This window comes from Petromyzon marinus, unplaced genomic scaffold, assembly GCF_048934315.1.
Source record: "Petromyzon marinus isolate PM22_M1 ecotype Great Lakes invasive population unplaced genomic scaffold, UKy_Petmar_22M1.pri1.0 PM_G_Scaffold_36, whole genome shotgun sequence".
Taxonomy (NCBI): Eukaryota; Metazoa; Chordata; class Hyperoartia; order Petromyzontiformes; family Petromyzontidae; genus Petromyzon; species Petromyzon marinus.
In genome coordinates, this window is record NW_027422939.1 from 1,363,482 (window position 1) to 1,390,724 (window position 27,243).

At 44.8% G+C, this 27,243-nt stretch overlaps 1 protein-coding gene across 1 annotated transcript in view; it reads left to right on the plus strand.

Annotated features, from left to right (window-relative positions):
• LOC142915882 (uncharacterized) overlaps nucleotides 1–11,631 on the plus strand; it is a 31,507-nt gene extending 19,876 nt beyond the window's left edge. Inside the window, exons 5-16 of the mRNA XM_076061520.1 lie at nucleotides 286–353; nucleotides 1,588–1,661; nucleotides 2,013–2,071; nucleotides 2,204–2,273; nucleotides 2,571–2,644; nucleotides 3,302–3,410; nucleotides 3,551–3,645; nucleotides 4,554–4,729; nucleotides 7,909–7,976; nucleotides 8,155–8,207; nucleotides 10,631–10,735; nucleotides 10,928–11,631. Of these exons, the coding sequence (XP_075917635.1) occupies nucleotides 286–353; nucleotides 1,588–1,661; nucleotides 2,013–2,071; nucleotides 2,204–2,273; nucleotides 2,571–2,644; nucleotides 3,302–3,410; nucleotides 3,551–3,645; nucleotides 4,554–4,729; nucleotides 7,909–7,976; nucleotides 8,155–8,207; nucleotides 10,631–10,735; nucleotides 10,928–11,035 (1,059 nt within the window). The 3' untranslated portion in view covers nucleotides 11,036–11,631. The remainder of the gene's footprint in view (nucleotides 1–285; nucleotides 354–1,587; nucleotides 1,662–2,012; nucleotides 2,072–2,203; nucleotides 2,274–2,570; nucleotides 2,645–3,301; nucleotides 3,411–3,550; nucleotides 3,646–4,553; nucleotides 4,730–7,908; nucleotides 7,977–8,154; nucleotides 8,208–10,630; nucleotides 10,736–10,927) is intronic.
• Nucleotides 11,632–27,243: the final 15,612 nt, after the last annotated feature.

A 27,243-nucleotide genomic window follows, 5' to 3' on the forward strand; every position in this document is an offset into this window, starting at 1 on the left:
ATTGTGTCCACTCATCATTCGTCATTGTTAACTAAAATAGAGAAACACTTGGTTTGCCAAGACAATAATTTAAAGGTGTTTCTAATCTGTTTGTAGCTTCAACTGGACAGCAATAAGATTTGTGTCTGTGGTTCCTCAGCGATCGCTTTGTCTGCATGATTGACGATGCTTTATGAAACCCGAACGTCATTATCAGTGCTGTGTGTCAGATAACAATTATCAGACAACTGTGTTGAAGCGGTATGCGTCACCTCAGCGAAGTGTGTGTGTCGTGTTTCCTTTCAGCTTGAAAATGTACACCTCAGCGCGCAACTTCAAGACGTGATTGACATCAAAGGAGATTTAATGGAGAAGTAAGAAGTTATTCATTTCCCTCGAATTTCATCTTTGTCCTCTGTTTAGGTTCCTAAACTTACTGGAGAAACCCGAAGAGCAATGAAGCTCTTTTTTTTGTAACAAATGTCCGGTAGATTTCAGAGATGTCCGGTGGACTCAGGGGCGAGGAGCCAGGATTTTGACTTTGGGGGGGTTGCTGACTTCAACATTCTGAGATATCTCAGTGTGTTTGTGTTTTCCAATGGGCACCACAAATGTATAAAACTAATTATTGGATTTGAGCTGCGGAGTTTATTAATAGGTCGGAGCCGCCGACGTGGCCAGTAAGTTCGATAAGTTCGCAAGGCTGCCGCTCAAGCAGCCTGCAGGGCAGCACGCAAGGTGGCAGCCTGCAGGGCAGCACACAAGGTGGCAGCCTGCAGGGCAGCACGAGGTGACATCACAAGGTGACATCACAAGGTGGCAGCACAAGGTGGTAGCCTGCAGGGCAGCACAAGGTGACAGCCTGCAGGGCAGCACACAAGGTGGCAGCCTGCAGGGCAGCACAAGGTGGCAGCCTGCAGGGCAGCACGAGGTGGCAGCACACAAGGTGACATCACAAGGTGGCAGCTGGCAGGGCAGCAGCACAAGGTGGCAGTCTGCAGGGCAGCACAAGGTGACATCACAAGGTGGTAGCCTGCAGGGCAGCACACGGGGTGGTAGCCTGCAGGGCAGCACACAAGGTGGTAGCCTGCAGGGCAGCACACGAGGTGGCAGCCTGCAGGGCAGCACAAGGTGACAGCCTGCAGGGCAGCACACAAGGTGGCATCACAAGGTGGCAGCCTGCGGCATTTTGCAGCAGCCGGATATCCGGTTATCCCGATTGCCGACTTCCCCAAATTTTCAGGGGGGGGGGCTGACCCCCCCCATCCCCCCCTGTTGCTCCGCCCCTGAGTGGACTACTGGGTGGAGGTCAGAGGTCACGCCGGCAGAACAAACAAGCGACTTGTTGATGACACCAACATCCTCTCTGCATTTTCATTTTAAAAACTTTCGCGACTGCAGGAATTCACGTTCTTTGGTTATTTCTGTAAAGTCACAGAAAACAACAAAATCACGGTGAGTTTTTATTTTGTTGTTTCCCTTCTACGTGACTTCACCGAAAGAACCAAGAATATCTTCATCTGCAATGCGCTTTGCCTTAAAATGGCGGATACGTTCCTACGAAGGTTTTCTGACCCGCCGTCCTTGCAATGTGCCCGTGTCCGTAAGGATCCGTGCCACCAGGCAGATGTGTGACGATCTGAAGGGCCAGTCCTCTTCAGTGCAACAAACATTAACCAGAGGTACATTCTCAACATTCGCCGACCATTGGACGTTGCCGGTGTTACACGTTTAGTGATTAAACTTGCTTGTCGTTGACTCACGTGGGTCACGTGCGTACGGTGATAATGGACGTTGACGGTGTAACACGTTTAGTGATTAAACTTGATTGTCGTTGACTCACGTGGGTCACATGCGTACGGTGATAATGACATTGACGGTGTAACACGTTTAGTGATTAAACTTGATTGTCGTTGACTCACGTGGGTCACGTGCGTACGGTGATAATGGACGTTGACGGTGTAACACGTTTAGTGATTAAACTTGCTTGTCGTTGACTCACGTGGGTCACGTCCGCACGGTGATAATGGCAGCTGAAACAGAACAAGAAGAAGTGGAAGCTGTTCATTCGTCGCTGAAAGCAGAACTGAAGGTAAAATGTGTGATGCTTTTTAAATTTTGTTTTCATTTAATTGTATTTCTTGAGAAACGTGTAACGGTATAAACGTACGCACGTGCACATTTAACATTAATGCTGGATCCCCGCTGTCATCCTCTCTTAAAGACGTTTGCGGTGACTTTCAGCGAATTGAATTTAAAGTCTCAAAATGACAAGAATATTGCGTTGGGCAAAGGTGAGTCTCGTGCCGGGTGACGCAATGCACGGCTGCTCAGTGATACGCAGAGCACTGTCGATGATGATCAATGACCGTTGTGGTTTTTACTGGATGAATATTGACGCGCTCAGCCACTTTGTCGAACGTGCGACGCGCGTGTGTCGTACGCAGTGGAAGCAGCCGTGGAAGCGACGGGGAGAGCGCGGTGGGACTTTGTAAACAAGTTGACGATTAAAGAAAGCCAGGTTCGCGCGAATTCATGAGCTCATCGCTTTTGCTCACATTTTAAATGCATGACGCGTGTGTCGTACGCAGTGGAAGCAGCTGTGGAAGAAATGGAAAGAGCGCGGTGGGACTTTGTAAACAAGTTGACGATTAAAGAAAGCCAGGTTCGGGCGAATCCACGAGCTGATCGCTTTTGCTCACATTTTAAATGCACGTTGGGATAAAAAAAAAATTGGATTAAATGACCATGCATTACCTTTTACAAACCAGTGTGTATATATATAGCTCAAACCCCAAGGGTCTGTTATAATTCAGGCTCATTAATTTTTGTTGATTTCAAATGTAAGAAATGCAGCTCCTAAAGGCATGCCTGTCTCAATCATAAAATATCCTTTGAAGATCAAGATCACCTTCAAATAAAAACTGATATATTAATGTTCCTATCCCAAACTATTGCCTTTAACGCCTACTATTGCCATTGTGTACAGTGTTCATACATTGCTTTTACAATTTACAAACGTCTGTATAACAATATAATGCTTAAAATGTGAATTATTTCCACTTTAGAATGTATTCAGTGCCCTAAACGCATTTGTTCAACGAAATATATGGGATCTGCACATTTCGACCTCTTTGTCTTGATTTCTCAAGTTCATTTCAGTCTGGTAAACACAACTTATCTGACTTCAATGATGACTTTCAAACCAGAAAACTCGCCTTGCCCAGCAGTAGGTCATTTCATAGATCCGTGCGTAAAGTCGTATTATTATCTTTGTCGTTCAGTAGTTAGCAAACAGAGAGTTCCGTCTTTTCGCTCTTAGGCCAAAGAAATGTCCGAGCTGTTGGAGTTAAAAAATGAAGAGCTCAAAATGGCCTCGCAAAAGCTGCAAGATTCCATTGAAAGCTGCGCTCGACTCGAAGAAACAGAGCGTGAGAGCACACTTCAAGTTGCCCGCTTTTTATTGCCAACGAGCCCGGATGTGTTTGTGCGTGTGCGCGGTGGGCAAATGTCTGCACGTCCCGACCGTGAAAGTCGATCCCGATTTCATTTGTTTTGCGTGAATTAACAGGCAACTTTCAAGCACGGCTTGAGCAAATGCAGAAAGAAAGTGGTACCCTGAAACTCGAAGTAAATCGCCGTCGGGAAATTGAAAGCACGCTGCAGGTGACCTATCCGTTCATTTTTTTTATTTAAAGCTTTCGTGACTGCAGCGATTCATATTCTTAGCTCTTTCGGTAAAGTCACCACGTTGAAGGGAAACAAAATAATAAAATATATTTAAAACAATAAAAATTCTCACGACGTTTCGACCATAACACAAACGGTCGTCATCAGGTGTGTCGGTTTGCATTAATTAATTTATTTTTAAACGGTGTTTAAACGGTGTTTTAAAAATAAATACATTAATGCAAACCGACACACCTGATGATGACCGTTTGTGTTATGGTCGAAACGTCGTGAGAATTTTTATTGTTTTATATATATTTTATTATTTTTATTGTTTCCCTTCAACGTGACTTTACCGAAAGAGCTAAGAATATGTATCCGTTCATATTTATTACATCGCTAATATTGTCTGCATTCCTTAACTGGATATTTTTTACGGAATGGTTTTCTTTTTGATTTAAAGCTTTGGTCACTGCAGGGATTCATATTCTTGGTTCTTTCGGGTAAAGTCGCCACGTAGAAAGGAAACAATAAAATAATAAAAATATACAACAATAAAATTCTCACGACGTTTCGACGGCAACTCAAGCAATCGTCATCAGGTGTGAACACCACAGCAAGAAACATTTTTCACCGCCACTTATTCCAAATGTTCTTGCTGTGGTTTTCACACCTGATGATGATTGCTTGTGTTGCCGTCGAAACGTCGTGAGAATTTAATTGTTTGATATTTTAATCATTTTATAGTTTCCCTTCTACGTGGCGACTTTACCGAAAGAATCAAGAATAAGGAATGGTTTTCTCTTAGCCTTTTTGGAAAAGTCTCAAGCTTTTTTCACTGTATCTGAACAAATGCAGCGGGTCACCCGCCTCATCGATTTCATCATTGTACGGTCTGAATGCAGGCTGGGATGCAAAACGCGGAGAGAAGTTTTGCGGAGAAGGAGCGAGAGTTCACCGCAAGCACCGCGGGGCAGCGGCTGTCGTGCGACAAGCTGCAGCACGAACGTCGGGACCTGAACGTGATTGTGCAAAACCTGGAGAAGGCAAACGAAGAGTTGACAGCAGCAGCCAGCCAGAGGCAAGTGGTGAACTTTTACAACACGGAACGTGGCGCGTGCCGAGACATTAATCATCGATTTAAAGCGTTCGTGACTGCAAGGATTAATTGTATTAAATAATAAATTAATAAAATTAAATAACACGATAAAATTCTCACGACGTTTCGGCCACAACACAAGCGGCCTTCATCAGGTGAAGGGACGAGACTGCCTCAGCGCTCCAGCGCTGTCCTCCAGACATTCTCGTCCCTTCACCTGATGAAGGCCGCTTGTGTCGTGGCCCGAAATGTCGTGAGAATTTTATCGTGTCATTTTATCAATTTATTATTTTATTCTCAATCTACGTGATGGTGACTTTACCGAAAGAACCAAAGAAGATGTTAATTATCGTTGCGTCGCTATTGTCACGTACTACGCTGGTTGACGCAGGAAAGCACCACGGTGGTGTTCTTCACTCATTTTCAGAGGTGGCGGAGGGCGAGGGCGGGTCGGGGGGGGTGGGGCACGTCCGCCGATAAGACACGGTACAGCGTGAGGGCCGCCACACGTTTTAACACCGCTGGGTTTGACAGCAGCACACGAGGACGACGACGACGACGACGATGGGGAGGTGATTTCAGATCTGGGTATTGTCAGGGGCCGCACAAGAGGCCACCAGGGGCCGCTCGTGGCCCGCCGGCCTTGCAGTGAAGGACACTGCCCCGCAGTGTTCACGTTTAGAAGGGGGTCTGCAATTGTTTTGCAGTAGGGGGCGACAATTGCTTCGTGTTTCCCCCAATTAAGTTATTAGCGAGTTTTCAAGTTTGTGAATTTCAGACGTTGGGAGCTACTAAGGAGAAGGCGCTGCATTGCGTAGAACATCTCTGACTGTTGTGGTATCTGTAAAGCAAAACAAATACAGTACAGTTTAAATTTCCATTTAAAGCTTTCGTGACTGCAGGGATTCATATTCTTGGTTCTTTCGGTAAAGTCACCACCACGTAGAATGGAAATAAAATAATAAAAATAAAACATAAAATAAAATTATCACGACGTTTCGGCCACAACACAAGTAGCCTTCCTCAGGTGAAGGAACAGAACTGTCGGGAAGACGGCGCTCGAGTGAACACTGCTAAGCTTGGCAGCGTCTTTTAAGCTGGGTGGGAGGAGCAGAGCCCCTTGACGAAGGAGTTTACATATCAACAGAAGGATTTAGCATTGAAGTAGCTAAGTTAATGTGTTGGATTAGCATGATGTTAATGTGAGGAATTAGCATGTAACTGGGAGACTAGCATGATGTTGATGTGAGGAATTAGCATGTAACTGGGAGATTAGCAGGATGTTAATGTGAGGAATTAGCATGTAACTGTGAGATTAGCATGATGTTGATGTGAGGAATTAGCATGTAACTGGGAGATTAGCAGAATGTTAACGTGAGGGATCAGCATGTGACTGGTCACGGAAGTAGCTATGTTAAAGTCCGAGTTTACATATCAACATAAGGATTTAGCATTGATGTAGCTGTGTTAATGTGTTGGATTAGCAGGATGTTAAAGTCAGAAATTAGCATGTAACTGGGAGATTAGCATGATGTTAGTGTGAGGGATCAGCATGTGACTGGTCACGGAAGTAGCTATGTTAAAGTCAGAGTTTACATATCAACAGAAGGATTTAGCATTGAAGTAGCTAAGTTAATGTGTTGGATTAGCATGATGTTGATGTGAGGAATTAGCATGTAACTGGGAGATTAGCAGGATGTTAATGTGAGGAATTAGCATGTAACTGGGAGATTAGCATGATGTTGATGTGAGGAATTAGCATGTAACTGGGAGATTAGCAGAATGTTAACGTGAGGGATCAGCATGTGACTGGTCACGGAAGTAGCTATGTTAAAGTCCGAGTTTACATATCAACATAAGGATTTAGCATTGATGTAGCTGTGTTAATGTGTTGGATTAGCAGGATGTTAAAGTCAACAAATTAGAATGTAACTGGGAGATTAGCATGATGTTAGTGTGAGGGATCAGCATGTGACTGGTCACGGAAGTAGCTATGTTAAAGTCAGAGTTTACATATCAACAGAAGGATTTAGCATTGAAGTAGCTGTGTTAATGTGTTGGATTAGCAGGGTGTTAAAGTCCGAGTTTACATATCAACAGAATAATTTAGCATTGAAATAGCTGTGTTAATGGGTTGGATTAGCAGGATGTTAAAGGCAGAATGTTAGTGTGAGGGATTAGCATGCCGGTTTATTTTTTCCTTGTTTCAACGTTAACACCACGGAAAGCGACGAGCTTTGTTCAGACGGACGAGTCCATCATTGTTCGGAACGGAGGAGGGGGGAGAGGGAGAAGCAGCCACGATGCGCTGGGTCTGCAATTATTTTGCAGTAGGGGGCGACAGTTGCTTCGTGTTTCCCCCAATTAAGTTATTAGCGAGTTTTCAAGTTTGTGAATTTCAGACGTTGGGAGCTACTAAGGAGAAGGCGCTGCATTGCGTAGAACATCTCTGACTGTTGTTGTATCTGTAAAGCAAAACAAATACAGTACAGTTTAAATTTTTATTTAAAGCTTTCGTGACTGCAGCGATTTATATTCTTGGTTCTTTCGGTAAAGTCACCACGTAGAAGGGAAACACTAAAATAATAAAAATATAAAACAATTAAATTCTCACGACGTTTCGACTGCAACGCAAGCAATCATCGTCAGGTGTGAAAACCACTGCAAGAAAATTTTCTTGATATGTGGTTTTCACACGTGAGAATTTTATCGTTTTATATTTTTATTATTTTATTGTTTCCCTTCTACGTGGTGACTTTACCGAAAGAACCAATAATAGAGTACAGTTTGTTTACCGATGCAGTTTTCTGCATCGTTTAATCTGGCTTCTGCCGCACATCACGAACACAACGTCCGCGTGACGATTATCCGAACCGGTCCCGGGCCTCCACTCAACTCGGCCTCAAATGAGTACCCTGGTGCGGTGTGTGAACATTGCCACTGGGGAGACAAAGGCGGCCGGGCGTGGTGCTGGCCACCCACCCCCTCGTGTACCGTGCCGGCCTTAACAATGATGCTCGCGAGCAGCACTTGACCCAACAGTCTGTTAAGGCTACACGGGGACGATTTTCGTCTTGCATTGATTGTGTGCTGCGTTGCGTATGACATTTTTTTTAACAATTAAATGAGGCAGATGTCTTGTTATGTTTTTTTTTTATCAGGCGCAGCGAAGAAGCTGAGATTCGTAGCAGGCTTGAAAGAAATATTCGTGAAAAAAATACAGAAATAGGTAGGCAACGTTTTGAGAGTGTCAGTGACCATTGCGAGTGTTAATTATTTATCGCACGTGTGACATTTGACCTCTATCAGGAGTGTACATTGTTAACGTCTGTTTAATATATTTTCATCGTTGTCCAACGTTTATTGGTAATCCTTAATTAATATTATCACTCGATTAATATTTTTAGGTAATTTGAAGATTGCAAGCGACAATAACGACATGAAACATCGCGAAACGCTGGTGAGCACATTTCAATGTCGTCTATCGCAATATCAGCCAGAAGAGCGGACGACGTTCAACGTCGCGATTGTAGTTCACAAGTTCATTAGCCAAGTAAAGCCCAATGAGCCAAAAAAGCTCTTTGTCAATGGTGGCTCAGCAAATCATTCTATTTGAACAATTACACAGGTTCACATTTTTAAAATAAATCAATTAGATTGTACTATTTACATTCACATTTGAAACTTTTGTGATCTTAACAGTCGGTTTAGGTGAGGACAGAGATGACAGAGTGAAGGTGCTAAGAGACGATGCTAGATGGTTCCAAAGCTTTGTAGCAGCTACATTAAATGATTTCGATTTATCTTCCCACCCGCCCCACTTCTCTGAAATGGTTCAATTGCGTTGGGATTGTTTTCCGCCAGCGAAGTCACCTGCTTGAGCAAGCTATGCAGCGTTGCCGTATTGGGGCTCGCACTTTGTTACCCAAAAAAAAACACAATCGCTTTTCGATTTATAATAATAGGGTTTTTCCTCTTTTTTCTGGCAATAAAACTGAAACCTTTTTACGAGGATTCACGTCACTGCAATAACCACAATACCTGCAGTCAAAATGCAAACAAAAAACCTACTATGATAATATATATGTGGCATTGTCCTTGAAACTGATTGGTCCACACCAAGGGACGGCTTTCTTTTGAGCCTCGACCCAATTGGTGCTCGACAAGATGACGCCAAAAGGCGTACATTGTCTTTGAGCTGTGTGACGCCTTTTGGCGTGGACCAATCAGTTTCAAGGACAATGCCACATATATTATCATAGTAGGTTTTTTGTTTGAATTTTGACTGCAGGTATATTGTGGTCAATGCAGCGACGTGACTCCTCGTAAAAAAAGGTTTCAGTTTTGTTGCCAAAAAAAGGGGGAAAACCCCTCTATTATTATATTTTGGCACTGGCAAAGGAGGTCCAATGATGTAGATGCTCACCCCGAGCCCTCATTACCTGGATAGTGCATTGTCTTTGAGCTGTGTGACGCCTTTTGGCGTCATGTGGTCTAGCACCAATTGGGTCGAGGCTCAAAAGAAAGCCGTCCCTAGGTGTGGACCAATCAGTTTCAAGGACAATGCCACATATATATTATCATAGTAGGTTTTTTTGTTTGCGTTTTGACTGCAGGTATTGTGGTCGATGCAGCGACATGAATCCTTGTATAAAAAGGTTTCAGTTTTGTTGCCAGAAAAAAGGGGGAAAACCCCTATTATATTATTATATTTTGGCACTGGCAAAGGAGGTCTAACGGTGCTTTTCGATTTTATCAAACACGGAACGCCGGCCACTGCGTCGGTCTCCGTCGCTGTGCTCGCAACGGCGTTTGGGTCGCGTCCCAATATTTTTTGTTTTGCTTGGCAAGGCGTTTCACGTTGAGCTCCTGAGAGGCTCGGGGAGCACGTGGGGGGGGGGGAGGGGGGAGAGAAAGGGAACGTTCAGACGGCATCCGAGAGCATTTACATTATGAGACCTCCTTTGCCAGTAACAAGATATAGTAATAGGTTCTACCCTTTTAAACTGGCACGAAAAACTGACACCTTTATTCAAGGCATCATGTCTGCAATAACCACAACACAAGCAGTCAAAATGCAAACAAAAGAGACAACTCTGATAATAATATTGGCACTGTCCTTGAATTTGAGTTTTTTGTGCCAGTTAAAAGGGTAAAAACCTATTCCTATATCTTGTTACTGGCAAAGGAGGTCTCATAATGTAAATGCTCACCCCGAGCCCTCAATACTCTGATAGTGCGTTGTTTTTGAGTTGTACGCCTTTTGGCATCTTCTGGTCCAACACCAGTGGAGACTAGGCTCTAAGAAAAGCCGTCTCGGGTGTGGACCAATCAAATTCAAGGACAGTGCCAATATCGTTATCAGAGTTGTCTTTTTGCTTGCATTTTGACTGCTTGTGTTGCGGTTATTGCAGACATGATGCCTTGAATAAAGGTGTCAGTTTTTGGTGCCAGTTAAAAGGGTAAAAACCTATTCCTATATCTTGTTACTGGCAAAGGAGGTCTCATAATGTAAATGCTCACCCCGAGCCCTCAATACTCTGATAGTGCGCTGTTTTTGAGTTGTACGCCTTTTGGCGTCTTCTGGTCCAACACCAGTGGAGACTAGGCTCTAAGAAAAGCCGTCTCGGGTGTGGACCAATCAAATTCAAGGACAGTGCCAATATCATTATCAGAGTTGTCTCTTTTTTGCTTGCATTTTGACTGCTTGTGTTGCGGTTATTGCAGACATGATGCCTTGAATAAAGGTGTCAGTTTTTGGTGCCAGTTAAAAGGGTAAAACCTATCGCTACGGCATCCGAGAGCTTACGCCCACCGTGGTGCAATAAACACATCTTGGGGTATCGTAGGAAGTGTTGGTCTCGTGTCGTGTCTTGCGTGAAGGAATCCTTAGACGCGTTCAAACGAGAGAGAGCTTCACTCCAAGAAGCCGTCTGTCAAATGGAACAGCGGATAGCCGCCATGGAAACGCTGAAAAACGAAAGCAAGGTATTTCGAACGTTTCTTAAATCTACGGGTAAAATAATAACCCGCGCAACACTTCCCTGTGAGCGTTATCATTTGCAAACGCGTGTTAGAATTGCGTCAATTGTCGTCGCTGCGGATGCTCTTTTTTGCGCGCACAAATGTGGCAATTCGCGTCGCCCGGCGCCGCATCTTGGGGCGTCGTTTACCTTCCAGAGCGAACTCAACGGAGCGAAAGCAAAAGAGCGCGTCTTGGAGAATGACCTCAGAGACGCCTTGAACGCGGTGAACGTCCTGGAATCAGAGCTGTCTCAGGAGAGGTAAATGTTGGAGCGTTATTTTTCAGCTCGCTCATTCGGGTGCATTTAGGCGTTCCCCTCCTCCTCCCCCTTCGCCCTCTCTCCCTTTTATCGTTTCAACCCCCGGCCGTCCTTCCCCCGAGAGCGGTGTCTCTTCACCTTGACCGCAGCCTGCCACCCCTTGTGGCTCTCAGCCGTTAACAACGTCGTACAACGTCGATACGGTAGAAACCGTGGGATCGCGAGCTCGATTCGTTCCGGAAACGTGTTTTGTAATCCAAAGCACTCGCGTATAATCAGAGCACTCGGTACATCAGTTGTGATCACGTGACGCCCGGCAGTACAAAGCGTGTCTACACGTGCGCTGCGCGTATTGCGAGAACCTCGCTCGTTTATCAAGTTAATATTTATTTACAAATGTAGCCCGTCTCGCCAAACACTCGCAGGCCAAGTTACTCGCAATCCAAGGTTTTACTGTACACAGCAACTCCTCTGCACCCCCTGTGGGACGTAAGGCCACAATAAATACACAGGGGTTGATGAAACAAAGTAGTTGTACTAACGTATCCACGCTAAATTTGCGTTTTGTTTTTTCACCTTCTAAAGAAAACAAATCTGGCCGTGTCTCGTACCCCCCCAGAAAGGGAATCTCGCACCCTCAGGTTGTGAAGAGCCACTGCCCTACAGGGTTATCCGAGTTAAGGAAGTAGACACCAGGGAAGTAGAGTTTATTTAAACACATGGCATCGACGGGTTAAAGATATAAAACGCCGGTGAATAATCGGCGTGCTTGACAGGTGTCAAGTCCCAGGCAATGTCGTCTGTCTGTGTGTGTGTGTGTACCTTAAGCGTACACACACACACACAGACAGACGACATTACATACAGACACTTACATACAGACTCTTACATAAAGACACTTACATACGGACAATTACATACAGACACTAAGACACTTACATACAGACACTTACATACAGACACTTACATACAGACACTGAGACACTTACATAGACACTTACATACAGACACTTACATACAGACACTTACATACTGACACAAACAGACACTGAGACACTTACATACAGACACTTACATAAAGACATTTACATACAGATACTGAGACACTTACATACAAACACTTACATACAGACACTTACATACAGACACTTATATACAGACACTTACATACAGACAGTTACATACAGACACTTACATACAGACACTTACATACAGACACTGAAACACTTAAATAGACACTTACATACAGAAACTTACATACACTTACATACAGACACTGAGACACTTACATACAGACACTTACATACAGACACTTACATACACTTACATACAGACACTGAGACACTTACATACAGACACTTACATACAGACACTTAAATACAGACACTGAGACACTTACATAGACACATACAGACGCTTACATACAGACACTTACATACAGACACTGAGACACTTACATACAGACACTTACATACAGACACTGTGACACTGACATACAGACACTTACATACAGACACTTACATTGAGACACTTACATACAGAAACTTACATACAGACACTGAGACACTTACATAGAGACACTACTTACAGACACTTACATACAGAAGCTTACATACAGACACTTACATACAGACACTGAGACACTTACATACAGACACTTACATACAGACACTGAGACACTTACATACAGACACTTACATACAGGCACTTATATACAGACACTTACATACAGACACTTACAAACAGGCACTTACATACAGACACTTACATACAGACACTTACAAACATACACTTACATACAGAAACTTACATACAGACACTTAGATACAGATACTTACATACAGACACTTACAGACACTTACATACAGCCACTTACATACAGACGCTTACATACAGACACTTACATACAGACACTTACATACAGACACAAACAGACACTTACATACAGACACTTACATACAGACACTAAGACACTTACATACAGACACTTACACACAGACATTTACATACAGATACTTACATACAGACACTTACATACAGACACTTACATACAGACACTTACATACAGACACTTACATATAGACACTTACATACAGACCCTTACATACAGACACTTAGACACTTACATACTGACACTTACATACAGACTCTTACATAGAGACACTTACATACAGACACTTAGACACGTACATACAGACACTTGCATACAGACTCTTACATAAAGACACTTACATACAGACAATTACATACAGACACTTACCTTGAGACACGTACATACAGACACTTACATACAGACACTTACATTGAGACACTTACATACAGACACATACAGACACTAAGACACTTACATAGAGACACTACTTACAGACACTTACATACAGAAGCTTACATACAGACACTTACATACAGACACTTATATACAGACACTTACATACAGACACTTACATACAGACACTTACATACAGACACTTACATACAGACACTGAAACACTTACATAGACACATACAGAAACTTACATACACTTACATACAGACACTTACATACAGACACTTACATACACTTACATACAGACACTGAGACACTTACATACAGACACTTACATACAGACACTTAAATACAGACACTGAGACACTTACATAGACACATACAGACGCTTACATACAGACACTTACATACAGACACTGAGACACTTACATAGACACTTAAATACAGAAACTTACATACACTTACATACAGACACTTACATACAGACACTTATATACAGACACTTACATACAGACAGTTACATACAGACACTTACATACAGACACTTACATACAGACACTGAAACACTTACATAGACACTTACATACAGAAACTTACATACACTTACATACAGACACTGAGACACTTACATACAGACACTTACATACAGACACTTACATACACTTACATACAGACACTTACATACAGACACTTATATACAGACACTTACATTCAGACAGTTACATACAGACACTTACATACAGACACTGAGACACTTACATAGACACTTACATACAGAAACTTACATACACTTACATACAGACACTTACATACAGACACTTATATACAGACACTTACATACAGACAGTTACATACAGACACTTACATACAGACACTTACATTCAGACACTTACATACACTTACATACAGACACCGAGACACTTACATACAGACACTTACATACAGACACTTAAATACAGACACTGAGACACTTACATAGACACATACAGACGCTTACATACAGACACTTACATACAGCCACTGAGACACTTACATACAGACACTTACATACAGACACTGTGACACTGACATACAGACACTTACATACAGACACTTACATTGAGACACTTACATACAGAAACTTACATAGAGACACTACTTACAGACACTTACATACAGAAGCTTACATACAGACACTTACATACAGACACTGAGACACTTACATACAGACACTTACATACAGACACTGAGACACTTACATACAGACACTTACATACAGGCACTTATATACAGACACTTACATACAGACACTTACAAACGGGCACTTACATACAGACACTTACATACAGACACTTACAAACATACACTTACATACAGAAACTTACATACAGACACTTACATACAGATACTTACATACAGACACTTACAGACACTTACATACAGCCACTTACATAAAGACACTTACATACAGACACTTACATACAGACACTTACAGACACTTACATACAGACACTTACATACAGATACTGAGACACTTACATACAGACACTTACATACAGACACTTACATACAGACACTTACATACAGACACTTACATACAGATACTTACATACAGACACTTACATACAGACACTTACATACAGACACTTACATATAGACACTTACATACAGACCCTTACATACAGACACTTAGACACTTACATACTGACACTTACATACAGACTCTTACATAGAGATACTTACATACAGACACTTAGACACGTACATACAGACACTTGCATACAGACTCTTACATAAAGACACTTACATACAGACAATTACATACAGACACTTACCTTGAGACACGTACATACAGACACTTACATACAGACACTTACATTGAGACACTTACATACAGACACTTACATACAGACACTGAGACACTTACATAGAGACACTACTTACAGACACGTACATACAGAAGCTTACATACAGACACTTACATACAGACACTTATATACAACAACAACAACCGCCATTCGCCACTAAGTGGCGGTGACGTCACCACGACGCTTGTGCCAGGCTATGTGCACCCTGAGGCCACGTGAAGTGTCGAACGCCCGCTGGCAGGAGGTCACGGGGCAGACCCAGGTGCCACGGGTCGACTGACTGAGATGACTGGCTGATGCACCACCTGTGCCCCCTACTGTGCCAACCTGCTGTGCTTTAGCCACCCGGCGCTCCGCTCGCTGTTGTGAGCGTCGCTCCTCCGCCCTCCGTTGTTGTTGGAGGGCGACTGCCTCCAACTGCCCAGTAGCATCCTTCACGAGCCTCCTCCACAGAGGCCGATCTTGACACCGCTGGTACCAGTCATCGGCAAGTCCACTCAGCTCCACGTCCTCCTGTACCACATCACTCCATCTCTTCTCTAGCCCGTGCCGCGCCCGCTTAGCCCCCTCAATCCGGCCAAACAAAAGCTGTTTCGGCATGCGGTGGCTGGGCATGCGGGCTACATGACCCAGCCATCGCAGCCTTGCCTGCCGGAGGAGCTCACCGATGGGACCCTGCCCAGATCTTTCAAGGATTTGTGAGCTCCTCACACAATCCAGTCTGGTTAAACCCAGGATGGATCGTAGGCAGGTCAGCCTAAATGTTTCTAACCGGCGAAGATGTTCCATTAGGGGGGTCCACGTTTCGCAAGCGTAGAGAAGGGAGGGAATGACCGTGGCCGAGAAGACCTGAAGCTTAGTGCGGAGCGACAGACCAGGTAGCTTCCACACAGCGTTACGCAACCGATGAAAAGATATTGCTGCTCGACTGATTCGGAGTGAGACCTCTGCTGTTAAACTGGAGCCAGTCATAAGCACACTGCCCAGGTATGGGAAACTCTCCACTCTCTCCACAACTGCCCCATCACCGATTGGGAGTTTTGGGGGTGGAGTGTCCGATGGTACAAAATACCCAGGCAGGTGCTTAGTTTTGGTGGGGCTGATGGTAAGGCCCCACCTCTTAGTGGCACGCTCCAGTCTCAGCAGCAGCGTCTCCAACTCCTCCTCTGACTGAGCAGCTATTACCAAGTCATCAGCATACATAACGTGGTTGAGCAATAGGGAGCCATCCCTTGACCGCACCCGGGCATCGATTAGCCTCCCATTATATCTGTACCATATGGAGATTCCCCCGGTACAGCTATTGAAGGCTTCACGAACTACGTGGTCAAAATAGATGTTAAATAATGTGGGAGCCAGAGGACATCCCTGTCGCACCCCAAGGTGTACAGGGAATGGCTCTGACTCCCGGCCACGTAGTTTTACCCGGGCCCGCTCACCATCATGAAGGTCCTTAATGATCGTGAGCAGAGGGTCTGGTACTCCAAAAGCACGAAGAACGACCCAGAGCCCAGGCCTACTGATGGTATCATAGGCCTTGACCAGGTCAATAAAGCAGAGATGTAGGTCTTGTTGGAATTCCCTACACCTCTGCTGTAGCAGACGGACAGAAAATATGGCATCTGTGCAGGACCGCCCTTTCCTGAAACCGCATTGGGGCTCCGCAAGCCTTTCCTCAGCGTGCCTGGCAAGGCGATGCTGAATAATCCTTGCCAGGACCTTTCCCGGCACACTGAGGAGTGAGATGCCCCTGTAGTTGTTACAGTCTGTGCGGTCCCCCTTCTTAAAAAGGGGGACCACCAGGGCATCCTTCCAATCCTGCGGAACCCGTCCAGTGGTCCAGACTGTTGTTATGATGTCATATAGGGCAGTCTGTGCACAAACGCCACCCTCCCTCAGCATTTCGCTTGGGAGATCATCTCTGCCCGCTGCCTTTCCTGGTCTCAGACTCCGGATCGCCTTCAATACTTCCTCAGCAGATGGCACCTCAGCCAGCCACTCACAGGGGGTGACTTCATCCAATATTTGAGGCACCGCAGCATCAGCAGGGTCATCCTCACTTTGTGCCACGATGTTTTCCTGGCTGAGGGATTTTCCCTCCCCCAGGACCTCACAGAAATGCTCAGCAAATCTGCGAACCTGTTCCTGGGGGTCGGAAATTGGATCACCGTTTTTTCCCCTAATGATGGTAATAGGTGTGGCGCTGCAGGTTACTTTTTTGATGGAGTTAAATAGCGATTTGTGATCACGGGCCACTGAGGCAGACTCCATCTCCTCAGCAACCCGCGACCACCACCCATCCTTGCAGCGCCTCACGGCTCTCCGAACCTCCGAGCGAAGGCTGCGGTAAGCCTCCTCATTCTCTGACGTGGGATTCTGTAGCCGATGACAGTGGGCCTGTCGCTTTTTCTCAACCATCCTGAACAGCTCCTCTGTCATCCAGGGTGTCTGGGGAGGTCTGGACCGCGTACCCAAAGCAGCCATTGCAGCTGCATGAGTCACAGTCCTAAACCTCGCCCATTTACCCTCGACATCAGGAGGAGTCGGGGACGATGCCAATCCCAGCCGCAAGCGATGATGAAATTCTCGCTTGCAACTTTCATCAGATAACTGAGACCAGGCCACTTTAGGTTGGAATGGGGTCCTGGGTGTACACCTACCACCGGAGTGGAAGAATGGCAGGCGCATCTTACAGATGACTAGTCGATGGTCAGAGGGCAGATCAGCTCCACGGTAGGTCCTGGTGTCAAGGACATGGGCTCGCATTCGCTGGTCCGTCACTATGTAGTCCAGCAGATGTTCTTGCTTGGACCCGGCATGCATCCATGATGTTGTGTGGATGCGCCGATGCCGGAACAGCGTGTTGGTAATTACAAGCCCATGGGCTGCACAAAAATCTAGCAGCCTCCTACCGTTGTTATTGAGCTGATCTGGCCCATGCCCTCCAATCACTCCAGACCAGGTGCCAGTATCATGACCAACTCGGGCATTGAAGTCACCCAACATGATGACTCTATCCCGAGGGGCCACTTTAGCCAGCACCTGTGACAGGAGGTCATAGAAGGCATCTGACTCATCGGCTTTGCCTGCATCCCTCCACGGATGTTCATCTTCGGTGGGGGCATAAGTAACCACGACCACCATTCCTCGCCTCCGGTTGATGGGAAGGCGAGCCCAAAGTAGCCTGGGGCTTACAGCTTCCCACACCTCACCGCCACGCTCCCACGCCCCCTTCATTCTTTTGTTCAAAAGAAGACCCACACCCTGTTGTTTGGCAGTCTGCTGCCCCGAGTAGAGGACTGTCCACCCCTCATGGTGGCAGGAGCCAGAGCCGGTCCACCGGACCTCCTGAATGCCGCATAGATCCAGGCGGTACCGGTCCAGCTCCCGACAGAGGAGTGGCAGCCTCTCCTCTGCAGTGAGCGTTCGAACATTCCACGTGGCCACCCGTAGTGGCTTTTCGTTGTTTCTGGAGTAGACACTTACATACAGACACTTACATACAGACACTGAAACACTTACATAGACACATACAGAAAGTTACATACACTTACATACAGACACTTACATACAGACACTTACATACACTTACATAAGGACACTGAGACACTTACATACAGACACTTACATACAGACACTTAAATACAGACACTGAGACACTTACATAGACACATACAGACGCTTACATACAGACACTTACATACAGACACTGAGACACTTACATACAGACACTTACATACAGACACTGTGACACTGACATACAGACACTTACATACAGACACTTACATTGAGACACTTACATACAGAAACTTACATACAGACACTGAGACACTTACATAGAGACACTACTTACAGACACTTACATACAGAAGCTTACATACAGACACTTACATACAGACACTGAGACACTTACATACAGACACTTACATACAGACACTGAGACACTTACATACAGACACTTACATACAGGCACTTATATACAGACACTTACATACAGACACTTACAAACAGGCACTTACATACAGACACTTACATACAGACACTTACAACCATACACTTACATACAGAAACTTACATACAGACACTTACATACAGATACTTACATACAGACACTTACAGACACTTACATACAGCCACTTACATACAGACACTTACATACAGACACTTACATACAGACACAAACAGACACTTACATACAGACACTTACATACAGACACTAAGACACTTACATACAGACACTTACACACAGACATTTACATACAGATACTTACATACAGACACTTACATACAGACACTTATATACAGACACTTACATACAGACACTTACAGACACTTACATACAGCCACTTACATACAGACGCTTACATACAGACACTTACATACAGACACTTACATACAGACACAAACAGACACTTAGAATCAGAATCAGAAAGGGTTTTATTCGCCATGTAAGTTCACACCGACACGGAATTTACTTTGGCAGGATGGTGCATACATTCAACATATAGGAATCTAAAATCTTAAATAAGTTTTAAACAAGTCTTACTATAATAAGGGTTAAAAGTCTAACACTAAGGGGCTGAAGTATATAAAATTAAATAAATATCGAATATAAAATAGCTTTAAGATATAATTTAAAAATACAAATAGGGAAACATAGTTAATATCAGCAACGTGTCGTTATGTAGATCAAATGTTAAAAACAGTGTTAGCCCTTGGCCTTGTTTAACAGGCCAGCAGCAGATGGGAAGAAACTGTTTTTATGGCGTGAGGTTTTGGTCCTGATGGACCGAAGCCTTCTGCCGGAGGGGAGTAGCTGAAACAGAGAGTGTCCAGGGTGGGAGAAATCGGCCATAATCTTCCTCGCTCGCCTCATAGACCTTGTCGTGTGCAGGTCCTCGAGGGTCGGTAGATTGCAGGCAATTACCTTCTCAGCAGTGTGGATGATACGCTGCAGTCTGCTCTTGTCCTTGGCAGTGGCAGCAGCGTACCAGACGGTTATGGAGGAGGTGAGGATGGATTCAATGATCGCTGTATAGAATTGCACCATCATTGTCTTTGGCAGGTTGAATTTCTTCAGCTGCCGTAGAAAGTACATCCTCTGTTGAGCTTTCTTGGTGAGGGAGCTGATGTTCAATTCCCACTTGAGGTCCCGGGAGAGAATAGTGCCCAGGAAGCGGAAGGACTCTACAATTTTTACTGGGGAGTCTAACAGGGTGATGGGGGTGAGTGGTGCTGTATTCTTCCTGAAGTCCACAACCATCTCAACTGTCTTTAGAGCATTTAGCTCTAAGTTGTTCTGGCTACACCAGGTCACCAGATTGTCAGCTTCCCACCTATAGTCAGACTCATCCCCACCAGAGATCAGCCCAATGAGGGTGGTGTCATCCGCAAACTTCAATAGTTTGACGGACAGATGATTGGAGGTGCAGCTGTTGGTATACAGGGAGAAGAGCAGAGGGGAAAGGACGCAGCCCTGAGGAGTTCCGGTGCTGATGGACCTGGAGCCAGAGACTTGTGTTCCCAGCTTAACGCACTGCTTCCTGTCAGACAGGAAGTCTGTGATCCATTTACAGGTGGTGTATGGCACGTTCAGCTGGAAGAGCTTGTCCTGAAGCAGGGCAGGGATGATGGTGTTGAAGGCAAAGCTGAAGTCCACAAACAGGATCCTGGCGTAGGATGCTGGGGCGTCCAGATGCTGTAGGGTGAAGTGGAGGGCCATGTTAACTGCATCGTCCACAGACCTGTTGGCTCTGTAGGCAAACTGAAGGGGGTCCAGGAGAGGGTCTGTGATGGCTTTGAGGTGTGCCAGGACCAGGCGCTCAAAAGACTTCATTATCACAGATGTAAGGGCGACCGGTCTGTAATCATTTAGTCCTGTTGGCCTTAGCTTTTTGGGCACAGGGATGATGGTGGAGGACTTGAGACAGGCTGGTACATGGCATGTCTCCAGGGAGGTGTTAAAGATGTTGGTGAACACCGGAGACAGCTGGTCAGCGCAGTGCCTGAGGGTGGCTGGAGAGACAGAGTCCGGCCCGGCTGCTTTGCGTGGATTCTGCCTCTTGAAAAGTCTATTAACTTCTCCCTCCTGAAAGGAGATAGTCGTCTCTGTAGTATTGGTGGGGGATGGGGCCTCTTGGGTTGGAAGGGGTGGTTCAGGACAGTCCAATTGTCTTTCAAATCTACAGTAGAACTCGTTCAGGTCGTTGGCTAGGCGGGAGTCGTTAGTGGTGTGGGGGGCTCTGGGTTTGTAGTTGGTGATCTGCCTGAGCCCTCTCCAGACAGAAGCAGCGTCGTTTGTAGAGAACTGGTGTTTTAGTCTCTCTGAGTACAGTCGTTTAGCCTCTCTCACCGCTTTGCTAAACCTGTTCTTCGACTCCTTGAATCTGTCTCTATCTCCACTCCTAAATGCTTCCTCCTTCTCCAACCTCAACCTTCTGAGCTTTGCTGAGAACCAGGGCTTATTGTTGTTAAAGTTCACCCTGGTACGTGTTGGGATACAGCAGTCCTCACAGAAGCTGATGTAGGACGTCACAGCCTCTGTGAGTTCATCCAGACTATTGGTAGCAGTCGTGAACATATCCCAGTCAGTACAGTCTAAGCACGCCCGCAAATCTTCCACAGCCTCACTGGTCCACTGTTTAGATGTCCTCACAGCAGGTTTACAGAGTTTTAGTTTCTGCCTGTATGCAGGAATCAGGTGGACCATGGCATGGTCAGAGTGTCCTAGTGCTGCTCGGGGGACGGCGTGGTAGGCTCTACTGACTGTAGTGTAACAGTGATCCAGAGTGTTCCCTTCTCTGGTTGGGCATTTAATGAATTGTATGTATTTGGGGAGTTCGTGGCTGAGATTACCTTTGTTAAAGTCGCCAAGTACGATAACCAACGAATCTGGATTTGCTCGCTCCACACTCAGAATCTGATCGGCGAGCATGCGTTGGGCCTCTTTAACTTGAGGACAAGGCGGCAAATAAACTCCGACCAAAATGAGCGACGCGAACTCGCGAGGCGAGTAAAACGGTTTACAGGTTATAAAAATTGATTCAAGGAGTGGAGAACAATGTTGCAGAATCACTGTGACATCTACACACCAGCCACTGTTAATGTAAAAACAAATACCACCGCCTTTCGTCTTGCCGGAGAGTGCTATGTCACGATCCGATCTTACAAGATGGAATCCTGCTAGTTGTAGCGAAGTGTCCGGAATCAAATCACACAGCCATGTTTCCGTGAAGCACAATGCAGAAGCTGAAAGAAAGTCTTTGTTTTTTACCATCAGTAGCTGAAGTTCATCCATTTTGTTGTACATTGAACGTACGTTGGAGAGGAAAAAGCTCGGAAGCACTGTTCGGATCCCGCGTCTGCGTAGCCGTACTAGAGCCCCCGACCGTTTACCCCTTGGGCGGCGTTTCGTTGCTTGAGCAAAGCCTAGCGCGGCATTGACTAGAATGCCTACTAATTCTGCCGCTGGAAGCAGAAAAGTAGGAATTAAATCCACAGGAGTTGTTTCCCTGATATTTAAAAGTTCGTCTCTTGTTAGAGAACTCCGAAAATCTTGGCAAAACACTGAATTGACAGACAAAACAAGACAAAACAGGGCGCACCGACCGGCTGAGGCTACCATCATCAGCGCCATCTTCGCACCAGCACGGGTGTGCTGAACAGCAGGACTCTCTCACCAGCACTGGTGTGTTGAACAGTAGGCCCCTCTCACCAGCATGGGAGTGGTGAACAGCAGGCCCCTCTCACCAACACGGGTGTGATGAACAGTAGGCCTCTCTCACCAGCATGGAAGTGAACAGCAGGCCCCTCTCACCAACACGGGGGTGATGAACAGCACGCCCCTCACACCAGCACGGGTGTGATGAATAGTAGGCCTCTCTCACCAGCACGGGTGTGATGAACAGCAGGCCCCTCTCACCAGCACGGGTGTGTTGAACAGCAGGCCCCTCTCACCAGCACGGGTGTGTTGAACAGCAGGCCCCTCTCACGAGCACGGGTGTGTTGAACAGCAGGCCCCTCTCACCAGCACGGGTGTGCTGAACAGTAGGCCCCTCTCACCAGCACGGGTCTGTTGAACAGCAGGCCCCTCTCACCAGCACGGGTGTGCTGAACAGTAGACCCCTCAACACGGGTGTGCTGAACAGCAGGCCTCTCTCACCAACACGGGTGTGCTGAACAGTAGGCCCCTCAACAGCAGGCCCCTCTCACCAGCACGGGTGTGCTGAACAGCAGGCCCCTCAACACGGGTGTGCTGAACAGCAGGCCTCTCTCACCAGCACCGGTGTGCTGAACAGCAGGCCCCTCTCACCAACACGGATGTGATGAACAGCAGGCCCCTCTCACCAGCACGGGTGTGCTGAACAGCAGGCCCCTCAACACGTGTGAGCTGAACAGCAGGCCTCTCTCACCAGCACGGGTGTGCTGAACAGCAGGCCCCTCTCACCAGCACGGGTGTGCTGAAAAGCAGGCCCCTCTCACCAGCACGGGTGTGTTGAACAGCAGGCCTCTCTCACCAGCACGGGTGTGCTGAAAAGCAGGCCCCTCTCACCAGCACAGGTGTGTTGAACAGCAGGCCTCTCTCACCAGCAAGGGTGTGCTGAAAAGCAGGCCCCTCTCACCAGCACGGGTGTGTTGAACAGCAGGCCTCTCTCACCAGCAAGGGTGTGCTGAACAGCAGGCCCCTCAACACGGGTGTACTGAACAGCAGGCCTCTCTCACCAGCACGGGTGTGATGAACAGCAGGCCCCAAAACAGCAGGCCTCTCTCACCAGCACGGGTGTGATGAACAGCAGGCCTCTCTCACCAGCACGAGTGTGTTGAACAGCAAGCCCCTCTCAAGACAAAACAAGACAAAACTGGACAAAACAGGGCGCACCAACCGGCCGAGGCTGCCATCATCGGCGCCATCTTGCACATACATACAGACACTTACATACAGACACTAAGACACTTACATACAGACACTTACACACAGACATTTACATACAGATACTTACATACAGACACTTACATACAGACACTTACATACAGACACTTACATATAGACACTTACATACTGACACTTACATACAGACTCTTACATAGAGACACTTACATACAGACACTTAGACACGTACATACAGACACTTGCATACAGACTCTTACATAAAGACACTTACATACAGACAATTACATACAGACACTTACCTTGAGACACGTACATACAGACACTTACATACAGACACTTACATTGAGACACTTACATACAGACACATACAGACACTGAGACACTTACATAGAGACACTACTTACAGACACTTACATACAGAAGCTTACATACAGACACTTACATACAGACACTTATATACAGACTTACATACAGACACTTACATACAGACACTTACATACAGACACTTACATACAGACACTGAAACACTTACATAGACACATACAGAAACTTACATACACTTACATACAGACACTTAAATACAGACACTGAGACACTTACATAGACACATACAGACGCTTACATACAGACACTTACATACAGACACTGAGACACTTACATAGACACTTACATACAGAAACTTACATACACTTACATACAGACACTTACATACAGACACTTATATACAGACACTTACATACAGACACTTACATACAGACACTTACATACAGACACTTACATACAGACACTGAAACACTTACATAGACACTTACATACAGACACTTACATACACTTACATACAGACACTTACATACAGACACTTATATACAGACACTTACATTCAGACAGTTACATACAGACACTTACATACAGACACTGAGACACTTACATAGACACTTACATACAGAAACTTACATACACTTACATACAGACACTTACATACAGACACTTATATACAGACACTTACATTGAGACACTTACATACAGAAACTTACATACAGACACTGAGACACTTACATAGAGAAACTACTTACAGACACTTACATACAGAAGCTTACATACAGACACTTACATACAGACACTGAGACACTTACATACAGACACTTACATACAGACACTGAGACACTTACATACAGACACTTACATACAGGCACTTATATACAGACACTTACATACAGACACTTACAAACAGGCACTTACATACAGACACTTACATACAGACACTTACATACATACACTTACATACAGAAACTTACATACAGACACTTACATACAGATACTTACATACAGACACTTACAGACACTTACATACAGCCACTTACATACAGACACTTACATACAGACACTTAGATACAGACACTTACATACAGACACAAACAGACACTTACATACAGACACTTACATACAGACACTAAGACACTTACATACAGACACTTACACACAGACATTTACATACAGATACTTACATACAGAAACTTACATACAGACACTGAGACACTTACATAGAGACACTACTTACAGACACTTACATACAGAAGCTTACATACAGACACTTACATACAGACACTGAGACACTTACATACAGACACTTACATACAGACACTGAGACACTTACATACAGACACTTACATACAGGCACTTATATACAGACACTTACATACAGACACTTACAAACAGGCACTTACATACAGACACTTACATACAGACACTTACATACAGACACTTACATACCGAAACTTACATACAGACACTTACATACAGATACTTACATACAGACACTTACAGACACTTACATACAGCCACTTACATACAGACACTTACATACAGACACTTACATACAGACACAAACAGACACTTACATACAGACACTTACATACAGACACTAAGACACTTACATACAGACACTTACACACAGACATTTACATACAGATACTTACATACAGACACTTACATACAGACACTTATATACAGACACTTACATACAGACACTTACATACATGCACTTATATACAGACACTTACATACAGACACTTACAAACAGGCACTTACATACAGACACTTACATACAGACACTTACAAACATACACTTACATACAGAAACTTACATACAGACACTTAGATACAGATACTTACATACAGACACTTACAGACACTTACATACAGCCACTTACATACAGACGCTTACATACAGACACTTACATACAGACACTTACATACAGACACAAACAGACACTTACATACAGACTCTTACATAGAGACACTTACATACAGACACTTAGACACGTACATACAGACACTTGCATACAGACTCTTACATAAAGACACTTACATACAGACAATTACATACAGACACTTACCTTGAGACACGTACATACAGACACTTACATACAGACACTTACATTGAGACACTTACATACAGACACATACAGACACTGAGACACTTACATAGAGACACTACTTACAGACACTTACATACAGAAGCTTACATACAGACACTTACATAAGACACTTACATACAGACACTTACATACAGACACTTACATACACTTACATACAGACACTTACATACAGACACTTATATACAGACACTTACATTCAGACAGTTACATACAGACACTTACATACAGACACTGAGACACTTACATAGACACTTACATACAGAAACTTACATACACTTACATACAGACACTTACATACAGACACTTATATACAGACACTTACATTGAGACACTTACATACAGAAACTTACATACAGACACTGAGACACTTACATAGAGAAACTACTTACAGACACTTACATACAGAAGCTTACATACAGACACTTACATACAGACACTGAGACACTTACATACAGACACTTACATACAGACACTGAGACACTTACATACAGACACTTACATACAGGCACTTATATACAGACACTTACATACAGACACTTACAAACAGGCACTTACATACAGACACTTACATACAGACACTTACATACATACACTTACATACAGAAACTTACATACAGACACTTACATACAGATACTTACATACAGACACTTACAGACACTTACATACAGCCACTTACATACAGACACTTACATACAGACACTTACATACAGACACTTACATACAGACACAAACAGACACTTACATACAGACACTTACATACAGACACTAAG